The sequence below is a fragment of the Cetorhinus maximus genome, chromosome 1, assembly GCF_964194155.1.
Source record: "Cetorhinus maximus chromosome 1, sCetMax3.hap1.1, whole genome shotgun sequence".
Lineage (NCBI taxonomy): Eukaryota > Metazoa > Chordata > Chondrichthyes > Lamniformes > Cetorhinidae > Cetorhinus > Cetorhinus maximus.
This window is the reverse complement of record NC_135879.1, coordinates 165,477,580-165,498,487: the sequence shown is the minus strand read 5'-3', so window position 1 is coordinate 165,498,487 and position 20,908 is coordinate 165,477,580. Positions and strand designations below refer to the sequence as shown.

General features: G+C 42.0%; 1 protein-coding gene across 2 annotated transcripts in view; it reads left to right on the top strand.

Annotated features, from left to right (window-relative positions):
* Positions 1 to 9,039: 9,039 nt before the first annotated feature.
* rab3c (RAB3C, member RAS oncogene family) overlaps positions 9,040 to 20,908 on the top strand; it is a 255,761-nt gene continuing 243,892 nt past the window's right edge. The window contains exons 1-2 of one of the 2 annotated variants that reach the window (XM_078549400.1): positions 9,040 to 9,159; positions 20,259 to 20,486. In XM_078549400.1, coding sequence (XP_078405526.1) covers positions 9,142 to 9,159; positions 20,259 to 20,486 — 246 coding nt within the window. In that variant the 5' untranslated portion in view covers positions 9,040 to 9,141. Of the gene's footprint in view, positions 9,160 to 9,731; positions 9,847 to 20,258; positions 20,487 to 20,908 lie in introns of those variants that run through there. The other variant, XM_078549391.1, reaches the window with a different exon arrangement.

Sequence of the window (20,908 nt, the reverse complement as noted above, 5' to 3'; positions counted from 1 at the left end):
AGGGGTACATGGCATTCAAGAAGAATAGGAAGCTAGGTAAAGGTGGAGGGGTAGCACTGTTAATCAATGATGGCACTCGTGCAATAGTTGGAGATGACCTTGGTTCAGGAGATTAGGATGTAGAGGCCCGAACAATCCCCATCCACCACCACTCTCCTCCGTCTGGCTGAACTTGTTATTTCACTGAACAATTTCTCCTTAAACTCCTCTCACTTCCTCCAAATAAAAGGTTTGGCTATGGGTACCCGCATGGGCCCCAGTTATGCCTGTCTCTTTATGGGATATGTGGAACATTCCTTGTTCCAGTCCTACTCAGGCCCTCTCCCACAACTCTTTGCCCAGTACATCGATGACTGCTTCAGTGCTGCTTCATGCTCTCGTCTGGATCTGGAAAAATTTATTAATTTTGCTTCCAATTTCCACCCCTCCATCATTTTCACGTGGTCCATCACTGACACTTCCCTTCCCTTCCTTGACCTCTCAGTCTCAATTTCTGGTGATAGGCTGTGCACAAATAATCATTACAAGCCTACCGAATCCCACAGCTACCTCGACTACAGCTTCTCACACCCCGCTTCCTGTAAGGACTCCATCCATCCCATTCTCTCAGTTCCTTCACCTCCATCACATCTGTACTGATGATGCCAGTTTCCAAAACAGTTCCTCTGACATGTCTTCCTTCTTCCTTAACAGAGGTTTTCCACCCACGATGGTTGACAGGGCCTTCAACTGTGTCCGGCCCATCTCCCGTGCACCCGCCCTCACACCTTCCTTTCCCTCCCAGAACCATTATAGGGTCCCCCTTGTCCTCACTTATCACCCCACTAGCCTCTGTGTTCAAAGGATCATCCTCCGCCATTTCCGTCAACTCCAGCATGATGCCACCACCAAACACATCTTCCCTTCACCCCCCCCGGCAGCTTCCCACAGGGATCATTTGCTCCGGGACACCCTGGTCCACTCCTCCATCACCCCATTCACCTCAATCCACTCCCACGGCACCTTCCCTTGTAACCACAGAAGGTGCAACACCTGCCCCTTTACTTCCCCCTCCTCGCCGTCCAAGGGCCCAAACACTCCTTTCAAGTGAAGCAGCGCTTCACTTGCACTTCCCTCAATTTAGTCTACTGCATTCGCTGCTCCCAATGCGGTCTCCTCTACATTGGAGAGACCAAACGCAGACTGGGTGACCGCTTTGTGGAACACCTTTGGTCTGTCTGCAAGCATAACCCAAACCTCCCCGTCGCTTGCCATTTCAATACACCGCCCAGCTCTCATGCCCACATGTCTGTCCTTGGCCTGCTGCAATGTTCCAGTGAAGCTCAACGCAAACTGGAGGAACGGCACCTCATCTTCCGACTAGGCACTTTACAGCCTTCCGGACTTAATATTGAGTTCAACAATTTCAGATCATGAACTGTCTTCTCTATCCCACCCCCTTTCCGATCCCCCTTTTTCCAATAATTTATAATTTTAAAAAAATACATTTTTCTTTTCCCACCTATTTTAAAATTTATTTCGATCTATTGTTTTATCTTCACCTTTTAGCCCATTTCGATCCCTTCCCCCCACCCCACCCCCACAGGGCCATCTGCCACTAGCTTGTCCTGCTTGCTGCCCTTAATGTCCCCATTAGCACAATCCTTAGATAATATCACCACCGTCAACACCCCTTTGTCCTTTTGTCTATGACATCTTTGGCAATCTCTTCTTTGCCTCTACCTAACACTGGCCCCCTATCTAGTTCTACCTGTCCCACCCCCCCTCTACCAGCTTATATTTCACCTCATTTCTCTATTTCCTTAGTTCTGATGAAGAGTCATACAGACTCGAAACATCAACTGTATTCCTCTCCACAGATGCTGTCAGACCTGCTGAGTTTTTCCAGGTATTTTTGTTTTTGTTTCAGATTTCCAGCATCCGCAGTATTTTGCTTTTATTTAGGACGTAGAACCGGTTTGGATGGAGATGTAGGCGAAAGGAGTCACTAACGGGAGTGGTCTACAGGCCCCCTAACAGTAACCACAATGTAGGACAAAGCATTCAAGAAGAAACATTGGGTGCTTGTGATAAAGGAATGGCAATAATCATGAGTTATTTTAATTTACATATAAACTGGAAAAACCAAATTGGCAGTAGTAGCCTGGATGAGAAGTTCATAGAATGTTTTTGAAACAGTTTCTTAGAGCACCATGTTCTGAAACCAACCAGAGAGCAGGTTATATTAGACTTGGTATTGTGTGATGTGACAGGATTAATTAATGACTTCAGAATGCAGACAACCCTGGGTAGCAGCAACCACAATATGATTGAATTTTACATCCAGATTGAAAGAGAAAAGTGTGGGTCTAAGACTAGTATTTTAAACTTAAATAAGGGCAACTATGTGAGTGTGAAAGCTGAGCTAGCTGGAGTGAACTGGGATACTAGGCTGGAGAAAGATCAATAGAGGAGCAGTGGGAGATATTTAAGAGGATATTTCAGAATATTCAGAATAAGTATATTCCTTCTATAAAGGAATATTCTAAGGGGAGGAGCCACCATCCTTGGTTAACTAAAGAAGTTAAGGAAAGCATCAAACTTAAGGAAAAATCATATAACTGCAAAGATGAGTGGCAGTTCAGATGATTGGTCAGAATATAAAAAACAGCAGAGAATGACTAAAAGGTTAATGAGGGGAAAGAAATTAAAGTATGAGCGGAAGCTAGATAGAAATGTAAAAACAGATAGCAAGAGCTTCTTCAGGTATTTATAAGGAAAGAGAGTAAGTAAATTGGTCCTCCACAGCGTGAGAATGGGGAGTTAACAGTAGATAATAAGGAAATGGCAGATGAAATGAACAAATATTTTGCTTAACAAAAACAGAATTACCTGGAAAAACTCAGCAGGTCTGGCAGCATCAGCGGAGAAGAAAAGAGTTGACGTTTCAAGTCCTCATGACCCTTCAGCAGAACTGAGTGAAGTTAGGAGAGGGGTGAAATATAAACTGGTTTAAGGTGGGGGGGTGGGAAGAGAAGTTGGTGGGGGGGTGGTTGTAGGGACAAGCAAGCAGTGATAGGAGCAGATAATCAAAAGATGTCACAGACAAAAGGAACAAAGAGGTGTTGAAGGTGGGTGATATTATCTAAGAGAATGCGCTAATTAAGAATAGATGGCAGGACACTCAAGGTACAGCTCTGGTGGGAGTGGGGTGGAAAGACTGACAGGGTATTACAGTTATAGATTTAAAAATAATGGAAATAGGTGGAAAAAGAAAAATCTATATTAATTATTGGAAAAAACAAAAGGGAGGGGGAAGAAACAGAAATGGGGGTGGGGATGGGGGAGGGAGTTTAAGATCTAAAGTTGTTTAATTCAATATTCAGATTGAATTAAACAACTTTAGATCTTAAACTCCCTCCCCCATCCCCACCCCCATTTCCGTTTCTTCCCCCTCCCTTTTGTTTTTTCCAATAATTAATATAGATTTTTCTTGTCCCACCTATTTCCATTATTTTTAAATCTATAACTGTAATACCCTGTCAGTCTTTCCACCCCACCCCCACCAGAGCTGTACCTTGAGTGTCCTGCCATCCATTCTTAATTAGCACATTCTCTTAGATAATATCACCCACCTTCAACACCTCTTTGTTCCTTTTGTCTGTGACATCTTTTCATTATCTGCCCCTATCACTGCTTGCTTGTCCCTACAACCACACCCCCCCCAACTTCTCCCCCCCCCCCCCCCCCAACCCACCTTAAACCAGCTTATATTTCACCCCTCTCCTAACTTCACTCAGTTCTGCTGAAGGGTCATGAGGACTCGAAACGTCAACTCTTTTCTTCTCCGCCGATGCTGCCAGACCTGCTGAGTTTTTCCAGGTAATTCTGTTTTTGTTTTGGATTTCCAGCATCCGCAGTAGTTTTTTGTTTTTATAAATATTTTGCTTATGTCTTCATGACAGAAAATACAAAATACATTCCAGTAATAGCTGTAAATCAAGAGGTGGGAGAGGGGCACATGGTGAAATTACAATCATTAGGGAAGCCCTACTGAGTAAACTGATGGATCTGTGGGCTGACAAGTCTCCGGGTCCTGATGGACTTCATCTTAGGGTCTTAAAAGAGGAGGCTAATGAGGTCGTAGATGCATTGGTGTTAATTTTCCAAAATTCCCTAGATTTTGGAAAGGTTCCAACAGACTGGAAAGTAACAAATATAACCCCTCTATTCAAGAAGGGAGGGAGGCAGAAAACAGGAAACTATGGGCCAGTTAGCTTGACATCTGTCGTGGGGAAGATGCTAGAATTGATTATTAAGATTATAGCTGGGCACCTAGAGGAACTCAAGGTAATTGGGAAGAGTCAGCATGATTTTGTGAAAGGGAAGTCATGTTTAACCAATTTATTGGAGTCCTTTGAGGGAGTAACATGTACCATGGATAAAGTGGAGCCTATAGATGTACTGTATTTGGATTTCCAGAATGCATTTGATATGGTGCCACATCAAAGGTTTTTGTGGAAAAAAAAGCTCATGGTGGAGTGGGTAACATATTTGCATGGATAGAAGATTGGCTGGCTGGGAGAAAACAGAGAGTATGCATAAATGGGTAATTTTCTGAGTGGCAGGATGTAACGAGCGGAGTCCTGAGGTGGTCTGTGCTGGAGCCTCAACTTTTTACAATTTATATCAATGACTTAGATGATGGTAGCAAAGGCATGGTAGCTACATTTGCAGATGACACAAAGATAGGTAGGAAAGTGCGTCGTGAAGAGGACATAAGGAGGTTGCAGACAGATATAGATAGATTGAGTGAGTGGGCAAAGGTCTGGCAGATGGGGCACAATTTTGGAAACTGTGAAGTTGTTCATTTTGGCAGGAAGAATAAAAATGCAGAGTATTACTTCAATGGAGAATGACTGCAGAATTCTGAGGTGCAGAGGGGTCTAGGTGTTCTCGTGCATGAGTCACAAAAAGTTAGCATGCAAGTACAAGAAGTTATGGAATGTTATCCTTCATTACGAGAGGAATTAAACATAAAAATAAGGATGTCATGCTTCAGTTATACAGGGCTTTGGTGAGACCATATCTCGAACACTGTGTGCAATTTTAGTCTCCTTATTTAAGGAAGTATGTAAATGCATTAGAGGCGGTTCAGAGGAGGTTTACCAGATTGATATCTGGAATGAGCAGGTTGTCTTATGGGAAAGGTTAGACAGACTGGGCTTGTTTCCACTGGAATTTGGAAGAGTGAGGGGTGACTTGATTGAAGTATATAAGATCCTGAACCGTCTCGACAAGGTGGATGTGGAAAGGATGTTTCCACTTGTGGGTGGGCCCAGGAATAGGCGGCATTGTTTTAAAATTAGGGGTTGCTCTTTTAGGACTTAGACGAGGAGAATTTTTTTCCCTCAGAGGGTTGTGCAACTTGGAATTCACTGCCTCAGAAGGCGTTGGAGGCGGGGCATTGAATATCTTTATGGTGGAGGGAGATAGATTCTTGTTAGGGAAGGGAATCAAAGGTTATTGGGGGTTGATGGGAATGTGGAATTAGTAATACAACCATAACTTATTGAATGGCAGAGCAGGCTAGATGGGCTGAATGGTCTGCTTCTGCTCCTGTTTTGTATGTTCATATTAATTAGTTGAATGAAGGAATTTTTATATCCTTGTTTACTGATGACATTAAGTTAGGAGGCACAGTAAGTCATATGCGTGGGTGCAGTAAGTTACAAAGGAACATAGACAAAGCAAGAGAATGGACAAAAAAAATGTAGTGTAATGTGGGTAAATTTGAAGTCATCCACTTTGGATCCGTGAAAGATAATATGGATATTTTCTTAATATTGAGAAACTATGAGCTGTGGAGGGGCAGGGGGATTCTGACATCCATGTACACAAATCACTAATAGCTAATGGACCGGTATGAAATGTAATCAAAAAGGCAAATAAAATGTTAGCCTCTATCTTAGGGGGATTATGATACAAAAGTGATGCTTCAGTTGTACAGAACCTTGGTCAGGCTCCACCTGGAGTACTGTGTCCAGTTTTGGGCACTGAAACTTAGGGCAGAATTTTACAGGCCCCTGATGCCAGATTTGCAGGTTGGGCGACATGTAAGGTTCCCAAAGTAGCATTCCTGCCATGCTCCGTCCCGTTCCCCACCAACCAGTTATCAATTTTATTGGTGTGGGGGAGGGGATCGGTGGCATAGGTGGCCAATTAATGACCACTTAAGGGCTACTTCCCACCTGGCTTCAATTTTGAGGCCAGCAAGATGAGATCAGGGATGGGGATGTGGGAAGCCCAGCAGGTTACCCTGCTCAGGCCTCTGCGGGAAAGCCCCCGATGTGCAGGGGGAGAGTGGCTCTCTCATTGGCACCCTCCTGCACTTCCCCACCCCCCCACCCCCTCCCCATCACTGCAAGCCCTGGTGCTCCCTCTCCCCTGGCCTGTCCATCAACACCCCTCACTCCAATCTCCCCAGTTTCCCCTCCCATCCCCACACTTACCTCTATTCTGGCTCTGGGACTTAGAATCTGGGGGTTGCTTGTCATTCCAGCAATGTCCACCACTCCTAGTGATGCTACTGAGACTAACCATTTAATGCTAAATGGCTGCAAGGAAGCTGGTATCAGCAGGGATATATTCCCTGCCGACTCTTCTGGTGGTGGGGCAGGAAACATTGCCACCTGATAAATTCCGCCCTTAGGAAACATGTATTGGCTTTGGAAGGAGTATTCATCAGAATGATTTCAGGCCTTAAAGAGTTCAATTTTGAGGTTTTGATTATAGGTTGCGTAAATCTGGTGTGTATTTCTTCGAGTTTGGGAAGGTGAGAGACAATCTAATCACGGTGTTTAGAATGAGCAAGGTATTATATAGGGTAGATCAATAAATTATTTCCTCTGGTTGGGCAATTCAGGTCAAAAGGTCATAATCTTTAAATTGGAGTGAAATTGGGAAGTGCTTTTTGACACACAAGGTCTGGAAATGTGGAACTGACTCCCCAAGAAGTTATGGATGCTGTGAAAATTAAAATGCCCAAGATCGAAACAGATTTGTGTTCTACAATGTTATCAAGGGGAATGGAGTTGAGGTATAGTTCAGCCATGAAATAATTCAGAGGTGAGGAGCTGGATTTGATCCTCCTGTTCCTTTGCCCAATTTTATACAGTTTCTTTTGTGAACAAGATCTATATTGTTGCAATGTATATTTGCTGCAGTTAGCTGCACTAAATAACCTGCCTACATTTGTAACAATGCAGGATATGGTGCCATTTTAAAAAATTATTCCTGGGATGTGGGCATAGTTGCAAGCCTGGCACTTATTGCCCTTGCCCATCCCTGTTTGCCACTTCAGAGGGCAACCAAGAGTCAACCACGTTGGTGCAGGACTGGAGGCAAACATAGGCCTGACCAGTTAGGGAGAACAGATTTCCTTCCCGAAAGGACTAAACATTAGTTAATCCATTAGATTTTTTTTAACAACAACCCAGCAGCTTCATGATCAAGTTTTACTGCCTTTTAAACCACATTCAACTTCTCACAGTGTCTTGGTGGGCTTATGAACTGTGACCTCTGGTTTGCTGGTCTAGAGACAATCATTACAAAACGGTATCCAGTTCAGGGCGATTAGACCGTTCATATACTGAACAGGGAAAGCACGGGGACCTATAATGATTATTACTTTGAAATCAGCTAATTGGCATTTTTCAATAGATATTGCCACCAGCAGTTTTAAAGTAAGATTCGGTCAGCGTTTTGTTTAAAGCAGAAACACAAGTGAAGAATGGTGATCATTCGGTGTTTAATGTGGCTGTTTGGTCTGTCTGAAGTACTATCAGGCACGCTGTGCATATTTGCATTTAGTTGCCATAGCAAATCAGAATTTGACTTTGGTTTCGAACTGCAAACAGCTTTGTGTGATTGTTTAAACAATCCGCCGACCTCATTTCCTTCTTAACCACGCTGAAGTTAATCGAAAACTAATATTAAAAACAGGGAATAGATTGCTATTTTTTTTATCCCGATATATAATGAACTGGAAAGTTTAACCCGGTCGCCTTGCTGATCATTGCTTGTCGTTGTTCGCTGTTTTATTGGATGAGGTCCTTTGACAAGTAATCGTTTGACATCCATCGCTGGCTGCGGTTTATTCTCTGTTGCGCAGTTTCTCGCTGCAATTCATCTTGCCAGAGCTGACCAGCCCACCGTATCCCTATTTGACCATGCTTCTTACAATACACCTTCCAGCTGCTTGCTCATTGCAACATTTGAGGATTTTAAAAAAATTTACACCACAGTAATTAAACGTGCATAGTGAAAATATATTTTATTTGATAAAGATAATAAAAAGTCACGAATAAAGAGTTCAGTATGCCTTTTACCGCTCAGACTGATAAACCAAGTATATAAAGAAATGACTAATTCTGGAAGCAATATCGTTGCAGTAGCAAATAAGGAAACTTCAGTTACCAGTGACAAATATTACTTGCGTGCGCTAACATTCGTGAATATTTTTTATATGAGCTGAAAGACACTCGCATCCTTATGAATTACACAAGAATGACTGGCGTATAGATGTCTCCCATTCATTGATTAGTTCGTATTCTTAATGCTTTGCCCCAAGAGTGATTGACGATCACACAGGTTGTCCCGCCCCGACCAGCCCAAACAGCATCCGAGTTTTCCAATGGACACAAAAGCTTGTGGTTAATCAAAGATCTGCAGTTATTAATAGCACACACACAAAGGTAAGATAATTCAGGAGAAATGGCAATCGGTTTGATGTATATGACAGCTCTTAAGTTTTGACCATACCAAGAAAATTTCTGTAAGCGACCTTTCCGTAATGTCTATTGTAGTAAAGAATCTCCCTCTCTCTATGACTAGAACGGATGTGAATAGTCGATAGATGTGTGTGTTATCCATAGCAGCAGGATGACAGGCGGATCCTGAGTTCCGTTTGCTTTCTCCTCTGTAGTTAAAGGTTGCTGGCAGATCGAGGGTTCCTACACACGGAAGCAGCAACTGAGGAGTGAAATGTGAATCTGTGGACAAATCTCGCTGCAAATTGCCAACTAAAGACGATAGCACCAGCGTTTTACCTTTCTTGATCAGCAGAACACCTTATTCACACTTCTGAACTTGCGGGAATAAATGGAGCTTTATGGAAAGGTAATGCATCATTTTATAACACTTAGAGGCTTCCTCATTAGAAGCCGAATTTCCGTGATCGCAGAAAGGGCTGTGGTCTTATGAGTTCCAGATCTGATGCCATGAAAACAGCCACTGCAAAGTCTTTAAATAGACACTAACAATCAGCTTTCTCCTTATGCGTGCTCTTGGAATATTTGTCATTGTTAATTTATATTTGTTTCAACATAATTTTGCAAGGATGCAGATACATTTTAAAAAGTATAAAATGACTTAAGTAACATATGACATATGTTATGACATGACATAGGACAAGTTTTAGTTCAGGTTTGTAAAATTTGCAAAATTTCCTGACTGTCGGTTCCAAATACCCATCCAACACGGTGCAAAGCGCCGTTGCTTCCAGCCTTGTCCCTGCCAACTCCAAGCGCTGTCACTCCGGTGGGGATTGGCGCCGGGAATGTCGGGAGTTGTAGTCCAATAGAGCCTGCCGCTCTCTCCCATTGTGCTGAGTCGTGCCTGAGCCAATACAACTACAGGTTCCAGAGTGCACAGCGCCGTTGGCACATGCGCAGCGGGGTGTCGGTGTTAATACAAAAGTGGGTGACAGAGGGAGGCAAGCGGCTCGTTCCGCTCGGCTTTCTCGACAGCCTCAGAGAGAGGGATCACCGGCGCTCTGGCAGCATGAGACACGAGGCACCAATGCAGGTCTGTATAGCCTTTCATACCATACAACACATAGCACATCGCCAGAATGAGACTTTTTGATCAAGGGGATTGCTTTCTCATGCTTGTCAATATAGGATTTTTTTTGCATTATTACAATAACTTGCATCGCTACACAATGCAGGATGCATAATTAGAAAGATTCATTTAAATAAACCGTTCAATTTTACAGTTCTTTTTATCGTCAGCTGGAATTGAATTTTCAGTACTGAGAATTTCAAAAATATGAATTTAGTTGAATGTGTTCAATTTAAAAATGTATTTTCAATTATGAATTTTGTTTAACCAGTTTTCTCTCGAGACCAGTGTATTTATTCATCACAGTTTTTGTTCCTCCATTGATGGGTGCTCAATATCTTCCAGCTTTTAAGGGCTGTTCATGTTAAGGGGAAAGGACTTAAATGTAGATGAAATTGTGATGACAGATGTATTTATGTATCAGGATTACATCCTTCATTTGTACTGCTTCATTACTCTTTGGACGCACTGTCCCTCATACACATCCCTGGCATCTTGTATTTATTTTAGGTGGCAGAGTCATGTACTAAGATGTCTGGGCTGCAGTGTAGAGTAGGGAGTCCATCCATCTGACTTGAACATGCCGACTTTTTCATTCAAGGGAATTACCTTTAAGGAGATCGTTGGACGGTTCTAAGTGAGGGATATTTTACGCGTTTAAAGCATACACACATTTTGCTGACAAACTAGAGTTTAAAATGATTCCCAAGACGTTTTTCACGTTTGCCTTTGCACAGTAAAATAAGGAATGGTCTATACATTTTGACCATTTCATAATTCATAATACAGAACATACCATTTGAAATAAAGTCTTAACAACAGTGTAATATATTTTATTTTGGTATTTCAATCTAGCTTCAATACAGAATTGTTCTGCTTATTGTAAAATATATCTTGTGGACTAAGTACTGGATTTTTAAAAATATACCATTGATAATTGAAATGATTAAAACCATTTTTCAAGATCAGTTAATATTTTTAAACAAAATTTGAAAAGTTGTTTTTGTTGGAATGGTACACATCAGAAACATATTTCTGTGCTCGTAAGTAATATATAGTTAGATGTTGTACTTAGCATTGTATATGCTCAAATTGTCAGGATTAAGAGGATTGGAGGTATAGAATTGTTTATTACGCCAGCAAATTGCAACTTTGTAGAGATTTTCTGATTCCTGCCTTTTAAACAGTTTTATATTAAGTAACTAGGGATAGTAGTTAGCATTCCATGAGGTCCCAGTTTTGATTTGGACTATGCTGAATGAGGTGATTTCAGTTAGGTCAGCATTTGGGGGAATACAGTTGGGCTTATTGTCCCTGGGCTGTAAAGACAAAATATCAGTCAGGTTCATAGGAACAGGAGTAGGGCATTCAGCTCCTTGAGCCTTCCCCGTCATTCAGTTGGACCTTTTTTTTTATTCATTCATAGGATGTGGGTGTTGCTGGCTAGGCCAACATTTATTGCCCATCCCTAATTACCCTTGAGAAGGTTGATGGTTGATCTATATCTTAACTCTATTTATCCATCGTAGTTTCATATGCCTTAATATCTGAATGATTCCTCCTTCTTATTGCTGTGTAATGTCACCTACTAGAAATTGGATGCCCATAGACAACAAGTGAGAACAGATTTAACCTTGGCTGTAATGCAATTCTAGGCTCATGTGAATGATTGTCTTGGGCAAGTTATTGGAGCAAGTGCCCATGGACTTAGAGCTGGAAAAACTCAGTGGCCTGAATTTCACACTCCCCTGCTGGCGGGTTTTTAGGCCGGGGTGGAGTGGGGGGAAGGAATTTGAAGGAACGGGATTCCCTCTGTGTTCCCACCTGCCCCAACTCGCAGCGATTTTACGCTGGTGCCAGCCACCTGCCCTTCCCCGAGTTGAGGCCTTGGCCACTTAAGGGATGTTTCCCCAGCCAGCCTCAATTTTTAGGCTAGCAGGAGGATTTACTTGGCGTGAGAGAAGCTGGAAAATTAAAGTTCCCTTCTCACTTCAAACATGCCCCCACCCCCACTTAAGGTCTGGTGGCTGTTGGACCTCACCACCACCTGCCCACCCCTCCCCACCCATCACCCCTGGTCTCTCCCCTGACAGCCCAATCGTCCACTTTCCACACCCTCCTCCACCACTGCCCCCGCCCCGCCCCCAGACCTCCCCTACCCTCCCCACCCTGGGACCCCATAAACTTACCTTGCCGTCCAGTCCTAGGACTTAGACACAAGTATCTTTCTCTTCTATTCACTGCAGCTCTTGTCACTGCAGGGGCTAGACAGCTAATAGCCAATCAGATTGGCCAGCAGCTCTCTACGGTGGGACTTCCTCTCGCGTGAGGGGTGCAAGTTGTGCCTAGAGCCAAGTGACGCTTATTCCAGCATGAAATGGCTGTGGGGCAGGCAGGGTCCACGGAGATTTGTTCCCTGCTGACTCTTCAGATGATGGGAAGCTCCCCACCATCCAAATTATTCAGGCCTGTGCCTTTCTAAAAGAAGGAAAATGCTGTGAATTACTGCTGCTGTAGTGTAAAATGTTAGAGCCCCTGTGAGTTACAGCGTTGTCAGCAGTTTTCATTGCTTGGTTGATTGCATTCCATTGAAAATATTTGGGTGGTTCATGTATTGAAAATCATCTAAATATGGTTACACAGGAAAATGCAAGAGTTTTAGTTCCCATTGCATTGCCTATCTTTTGTCACCTTCACTTTGTTGCTTCACTCTCTCTTTCTCCCATTTACATATTTCTGGCCTTTATTTCTGTCAGTTTCTTTCTGTTTTTCTCTCCAGATGGGAGTAATAGTTTGTCTGGTGTACTGGGAAAGGGAGCTGTGTAGCTCCTTCTGCTCTTTCCTCCAGTTATGCTTCATGTCATTCCTCTACCCCTCTTCATTTTCACTCTTCCCTTCCCTTCTGTTTGCCATCCTTAGTCTTTCCTTTTCCTGTCTCCCTTTCTCACTTTTCCACTGTAACCCCTCAAATGTTTCCCATAAAATTCCTATCTCCTGCTGCGTCCCCAAATCACCACCATCATCTCCTAGCTTTTTAGATTGACTATAAAAGTGAGGAAGTTGTGCTCTAGTTCTTCAAGACCTTGGTCTAACCCTATCCGAAATACTGCAGTCAGTTTTGGGTGCCCACCTGAGGAAAGATATTGAAAGGAGTGCAGTTCAGATTCACCAGAATGATATTGGATGTTGAAAGGTTAAATGATGAGGACAGGTTGTTTAAACATGCCTTGTATTCCCTTGCATTTGGAAGCTTGAGGGGTGGTCAAGATGCCGTCTTTAAAATGATAATGGGATTTGACAGGGTAGATACAGAGGAATTACCTCCTTTGATAGCTGAATCTGGAACAATGTGTTTTCAACTTACACTTAGAACTAGGCCATTTAAAAGTGAAATCAAGGTGCAGTTTTTCACACAAATGTTGGTGGAATTTTGGAACTCTTCCCCAAAAGACTGCAGATGCTGGGTCCATTAAATTTTTCAACACTGTGATCGATGGGTTAGGGAAGGGTATCAAGGCAATGGCAAAATGGCAAATCGAGTTAAGGTGCTTATCAGCCACGATCCAGTTATATGGCAGAAAAGGCTCCAGTTCCTATCCTCTTTCTATAAGTGCTCTGCTTTCCTCTTTCCCCTGCTTAATCTTTGTTGCTTTCTCAGCACTGAATTGGGAAAATGACATTTTTTCAAAATGTTCATTGTGCATATGTGTGAATTTGCTGTCTGTGGTTGGCACATAAATTATGAGTGCTCTGATGTGTCAGTTTCCAGTTCAGTGCTATCCACCTATACTTCACCTTGTACATCTCCTCTTCCCTTATCATTTCTGTCTGGTCCCTTTCTCCCTTCTCTTTTCTATTCCCCTTCCTTATTCTACTTCTACAACATTTTCCCCCCTCTGCCTCAACCTGCTTTACACCCAAAAATCTTTGTTCCCACTACAGCCCTTCATCCTGAACCCCCACCATCTCCTCATCTTTTCTCTCCCTTTCATCCTACCCCTTCAACTTGGTGTCACTTCCTTGATCCTTAATTCCCTATCCCTATTCCTCTACAACCGTCACCTCAAATGTTTTGATAAGAAAACGAAGCCTAGAGAAGTTAAAAATACCTACAAAATGTAAATAATGTATGCCCCTACTGCTAGAAATGGACCTGGACCATGGCATTTGGTGAAGCAACCATCTATCATAAGAAGGACTGAAAGGTAAGCATAATGTTTGGAATGCATTTCTTTAAGTTCAAATGGGTCATAAGTACCAACAAAGGTCCTTGTTTGTGTTGCTACTTGTTCAGGTGAGTGATTTGTTTTCTTTCAAAGATTATGTAGAAACTGTACTCATATTCTTTAGCAGTTAACCTGATTTTTTTTGGTCATTGCCCAAATAACAGTTTTCAGCTTTAAATAGTACGGTTAAATGTCGTAATGCCTTTATATTCATGCTATGTTAATCAGTTGTGACATATGCTAAATTAGTCTTTGTTACTTTTCAGGACAGCACTGTGCTGTCCTGCTCAGTTAATATGGATTTAGAGTGAGGAAATGTTCAGCTTCTGACAATTTTGAGGGTGCACTGATTGGAATAGCAATCTCTGTGTGCAGTTAAATCAGCAGTTTCTAATGACCCTTATTTCAGCTAGCTGTATTATCATTCACTAATATCATATACTGGAGAAATTTCAGTGCTGCATTTAATGTATAAACATGTTGTGATCATTAATTTCCTGAATGTACTTTGTATTAATGTTTGGTAATTCTATTCCAGATGCTTTTCTTGAATTTGAGTCATTTTCAAATATTTATTAAATTCCCTTTTGAAAGCTATTATTGCAAATCAGCTTCCATGACCTTTTCAGGCACTTCATTCCATTCATAGCAACTCATTGCATAAAAAAAAATCTCCTCATCTCCCACTGACTCTTTTGCCATTTATCTTAAGTCTGTGTCCTTTGGTTACTGATCCTTTTGCCAGTGGAAATGTCTATCAAAACCCTAAATTATTTGGTACACCACTTTTAAATTTCCTCTTAACCTTCTAATGGCTAAGGAGAGCAGTCCAATTTCTCTGATAGACTCCACATAACTAATGTTCCTCACCTTTGGTAACATTCTCGTCCATATCCTCTGCACCTTCTCCAAAGCTATACAAGTGATTAGCCCGGGTAAACAACAAGTACACATGCCAAAACCTTTATCCAGTAGTTTAAGCAGATATGCTATGTACAGCTCTATGATGTGTTTTATCACTATTTTATTAAAGTAAAATATTTTAATGTTTAAATATTTAATATTTTAGAGATGATAATTTGGGTCAAAGTTAACAGTCAGTTGGGCAAGTGTAGATTAATTAAGGAAATCCAACATGGATTTGTTGAATGCAAATCATGTTTAACTAACTTGATTGAGTTTTTCAGTGAGGTAATGGAAAAGGTTGATGTGTGGACTTCCAAAAGGCATTTGATAAAGTGTCACATAATAGACTTGCAAACTAAAGCCCAATTAAGTACTAAAGTGGACATTGGCAGCATGGATAGGAAGCTGCTTGAGTGACAGGAAACAGAGAGTAATGGTGAATGGCTGTTTCTCGGACTGGAGGGAGTATACAGTGCTGGTCTCTAAGGGTCAGTGCAAGAACCACTGATTTTCTTGATTTATGTTAATGAATTGTACAAGCACAATTTCAAAATTCGCACTTGGAGGTATGGTGAACTGTGAGGAGGGTAGTGATAGACTCCAAAAGGACATAGACAGAGTGGTGGAATGGACAGACAATGGCAGCTGAAATTTAACACACATATACATTTTTGTCAGGAAGAATGAAGAGGGGCAATCTAAGCTTAAAGAATTACCATTCTGAAGGGGTTGCAGGAACAGAGACCTGGGGGGTATATGTCCACAAATCATTGAAGGTGGTAGGGCAGTTTGAGAAAGTGGTTAAAAGGGCATATGGGCCCTGGGCTTTATAAATAGAGGCATAGAAAACAAAAGCAAGGAAGTTGTGATGAATGTAAAACACTGTTTTGGCCTCAATTGTAGTATTATATGCAGTTCTGGGCACTGCATTTTGGAATGAAAGTGAAGGCTTTAGAGAGGATGCAGAAAATAATTTTCTGGTATGGTTCCAGGGACAAGACACTACAGTTGCTGGGATTGTTCTCCTTAGAAAAATGAAGGTTGAGAGGAGATTAGATAGAGATATTCAAAACCATGGGCAGAATTTTGCCCTTGTCGGGCGGGCTCTGCAGGGTTGGGCAGTCAGGGCCGGACCGCGATTTCACGCTGGCAGGCCAATTAAGTCCTGCCCAGTGTGAAACGTGGGTGGCAGCACTCAGCACTGCCTGTGCGGGCAGGGGAGGTGGGGAAGCGTGAACTATGCCCGAGTGAATGCTTGAAAATCTCCCTAAGGCACAGAGCTGCCTCAGGGAGATGAACAATTTTCAAAAAAATAAAGATTTAAAAAATGCTATAAAACATGTCCCTTCATGTGACTGTCACATGAGCAGGGACATGTAATAAATGAGATGTAAAATTTTTTATTTTATTTTTATTTGCTGTTGGAAACCTCATCCCAACCGTGGATGGGGTTTCCTAAAAAGTGCAAAGGTCGCTCGGCCTTTTTGCCTGCCCGCCAACTGTAAGGTTGCGTATCTCTCTGTATTGGTGAGGTTGCACTGCTGCATCTATTCACAGGTGCTCTCCCACTACTGAACAATATAGGGGGATTTAACCTGCTCCGTCTCTGACCTGGGCCGGTTCACCCCTCTTTAGCACACCTGATGATGGCCGGTTCCCTGAGGAGCACCATGCGGACACTGATCTTAGAGCGGACAGCCGATCGGCACAGACGACAACAGCCCAGAGCTCCCGACCTCGAGCAATCCGTAAACCTCAGCCTCCCAACAGCGGGATTACAGGTGCGCGCCATGGCACCCAGCAAAATGCTCACCTCTTTGTTGGGTTAATTTAAAATCCCGCATTAGGAATTTGATAGAGGCCCTGCTGAGATTTGAACCCAGTATCGTAGAGGGTCGCTTGCAGCTACAAAAGCCAAGCTCTTAAAGCTTGAGCCCTCTTTTCAGGACAGATGTTTTGGAGCAAAGACTAGCCTCCGCATCAGGGAATTGAACCCCAGTCTCCTGCTTGAGAGACAGGGCTACTAACCACTATACTAGCGAGGAGAGGCCTAGGAACAAAGAGGGTTTACTTTGAGCCAGAATTGAACCAGCAACCTAAGGATGCCAATTTTACAGTCACCTTCAGGCCTCTGCTCTACCAGCCGTAAGGTTGCACAGGCAGAGAAAAATTTAAGTTAATTACCTTTTAAATGGCCTTAATAGGTCTTTTAATTGTCAGCGGGCGCACTGCCTATTCCCGCATGTGCCCGCCGACCGCAATATCGCGCGACTGCGCATTGAAGTCGGGATGTTCGCCCGACGTCAATGCGTATCATTTTACACTCGAGTGGTTGGTCATGCACCCGCCCGCCGAGGTAAAAATTCTGCCCCATGAGAGCTCTAGATGGTGTAGATAGGGAAAAACTGTTTCCGTTGGCACAAGAGTCGAGAACTAGAGGACACAGATGTAAAGCGATTAGCCAAAAGCAAAATACTGCGGATGCTGGAAATCTGAAACTAAAATAAAAATAGCTGGAAAAACTCAGCAGGTCTGACAGCATCTGCAGAGAGGAATACAGTTAATGTTTAATATTTTTATTTTTGTAGCAAATTAGCCAAAGCTGACATGAGGAAAATCTTTTTTACACAGCGAGTGGCTATGATCTTGCATGCACTACCTGAAGGGGTGGTGGATGCAGATTCAACTGTGGCTTTCAAAAGGGAATAGGGCAAGCACCTAAAGGGAAAAAAATTTGTAGGGCCTTTGGGAAAGGGAAGGGAAGGGAAATGGACTAGCCAAATTGCTCTTGCAGAGACCTGGCATAGGGTCAATGGGCAAAATGGCATCTTAAATGTAACCATTTTAGGATTCTATAATTCTAATCTAGATTCTAATAGAGAGTGGCTAAAATGAGTGTGGGACCCTTGGAGGATGCAACTGGAGAATTGATAATATGGAACAGGGAAATGGCAGATAATTTAAATCAATATTTTGCATCAATTTTCATGGTAGAGGACACCATAAACATCCCAAAGATATCAGATAAGCAAGGAGCTAATGGGAGGAAAGATCTTGTGTAGTCTCTATCACGAGGGACAAAATATTTGACAAACTAATGCAACAAAAGGCAGACAAGTCGCAAGGATCTGGTGGCCTACAACCAAGGGTTTTAAAGGAAATTGCTGTAGAGATAGTGGAGGCATTGGCCGAAATATCCCAGAACTCACTGGATTCCGGGAGGTTCCCAGCGGATTGAAAACCACTAATGTGACGCCCCTGCTCAAGAAGGGAGGGAGACAAAAAGCAGGAAGCTATAGGCCAGTCAGCCTAATATCTGTCATTGGGAAAATGCTAGAGTCCATTCTTAAGGAAGAAATAGCAGGACATTTAGAAAAGCTTAACACAATCAGACAGAGTCAACATGGTTTTGTGAAAGGGAAAGCACGTTTGACAAATTTGCTGGAGTTTTTTGAGGATATAACAGGCAGAGTTGATAAATGGGAACCGGTAGATGTAGTGTATTTGGATTTCCAGAAGGCAGTCGATAAGGTGTCACATAAAAGGTTATTGGACAAGATCGGAGCTCATGGTATTGGGGGTAATGTATTAGCATGGATTGGTTAACACACAGAAGACAGAGAGTTGGGATTAATGGGTCTTTTTCAGGTTGGAAAGACATAACTAATGGAGTGCCACAGGGATCAGTCCTAAGGCCTCAATTATTTACTATCTATATTAATTACTTGGAGGAGGGGTCAGACTGTAGTGTATCCAAATTTGCTGATGATACAAAAATAGGTGGGAGGGCATGTTGTGATGAAGACATAAGGAATCTCGAGGGGATATAGATAGGTTGAGTGAGTGGGCAAAAACTTGGCAGATGGTGTTTAATGTAGGAAAGTGTGAGGTCATGCACTTTGGTAGGAAGAATCAAAAGGCAGACTATTATTTAAATGGAGAGAGACTCCAAAAAAGTGCTGCACAGAGGGATCTGATTGTTCTTGTGCATGAAACACAAAATGTTAGCATGCAGATGCAGCAAGTAATTAAGAAGGCAAATGGAATTTAGGCCTGTATTACTAGGAGGTTGGAGTTTAAAAATAAGGAAGTCTTGTTACAACTGTACAGGTGTTGGTGAGGCCGCACCTGGAGTACTGTGTACAGCTTTGGTTCCTGTATTTAAGAAGGGATATCCTGGCATTGGAGTTCAAAAGAGGTTCACTAGGCTGATTCCTGGGATGAAGGGGTTGACTTATCAAGAACGGCTAAACAGGTTAGTCCTTTATTCATTAGACTTTAGAAGAATGAGGGGTGACCTTATTGAAATGTACAAGATTCTGAGGGGGCTTGACAGGGTAGATGTTGAGAAGATGTTTCCACTAGTGGGGAAATCTCGAACTAGAGGACATAGTTACAGAATAAGGGGACACTCATTTAAAACTGAGATGTGAAAGAATTTCTTCTCTCAGAGGATAGTGAGTGTCTGGAGTTCTCTACCTCAGAGAGTTGTGGAGCCTAGATCACAGAGTGTTTAAAGAGGAGGTAGATATATTTTTGAAATATCGGGTAGTTGAGGGCTATGAGGAACTGGCACGAAAGAGGAGTTAAGGCCTGTGGCAGATCAGCCATTATCTTATTGAATGTCGGGGCAGGCTTGAGGGGCTGCATGGCCTACTGCTGCTCCTATTTCATATGCTCTTAATCAGTAAGTTTTTAAAATTGTAATTATTTTAATGATAATTGTGCTATTTAGATATGAATTATCATGTTTTTACTGCAACTGGTCATGCATCCAACATTTATGTTTTTTAATAGTTTAAGAATTAGTTGATGTTTATTTCATAATTTAATATAAACTCTAGGATATAATACTCTGGCATTATCAGTTGTACAGTATATACAATGACAAGATTGCTGGTCTTTTTGGGATGGTGATACCAATTTATAGAAAGTTGTTTGATACACAGCAGGCTGTGAGAATGTAATTTGCTATCATTTTGCTAAATTGTTCAGGGCATAACTTTAAATTTCCCACTACGCTGTTTTGAATTAAAACACACAATTATGATCCAAACCTTTTGCTGTTAATTGAGAACTGTATTGTTACAATGTAAAAGTATCTGTAAATTATGTTACTTGATTTCATATACATCTTAGTTTTATTTATAAATCTTTGATGGATTTTTTGATCAGAATGAAATATGATATACTTGCTTTGAGGTGAATAGGTGATTTGAAGGTATTCTGTAATCTGTATTCCAGATGGCATCTCCACAAGATTCTCGATATGGCCAGAAGGAAACAGCTGACCAGAACTTCGACTACATGTTCAAATTACTGATCATTGGCAACAGTAGTGTTGGGAAAACCTCATTTCTCTTCCGCTATGCTGATGATTCCTTTACATCTGCCTTTGTAAGCACTGTAGGTATTGACTTCAAAGTAAAGACAGTCTACAGAAATGAAAAACGGATCAAGTTGCAAATTTGGGTGAGTTTATATTTATGGTTTATGGATGTAGGCTACTTCGGCTATCAAAAAGGCATGTAACTCAGTAAGAAGCATATTTTATAATATTGCTCAGAATTTCTGTACATCAGTTGAGTCATTTTTAATTCTAAAATTGGAAGGATGCATGAGTAAAATGTTCATGATGTATTAGTAGTTGAGGCTCTTTTCCTTTATGGGTAACTAAATTGAGTAGATCTATTTCGTTGTTGAAAGGAGAGGCAGCTATTGTTTTTTCTCCTCCCTCCCTTTCTTCACTTTGAACTAGTGAATGAAATCCTGAGTGGTAATAATCCTCTGAACAGCTAGTGCATCTAACTTGATGTCCTGAGGATTTAGCGTAATATGTTTCCTGTGGTGAAGAGCATTGACTAAAACCAGTTTGAAGAAATAAACAGAAGGTC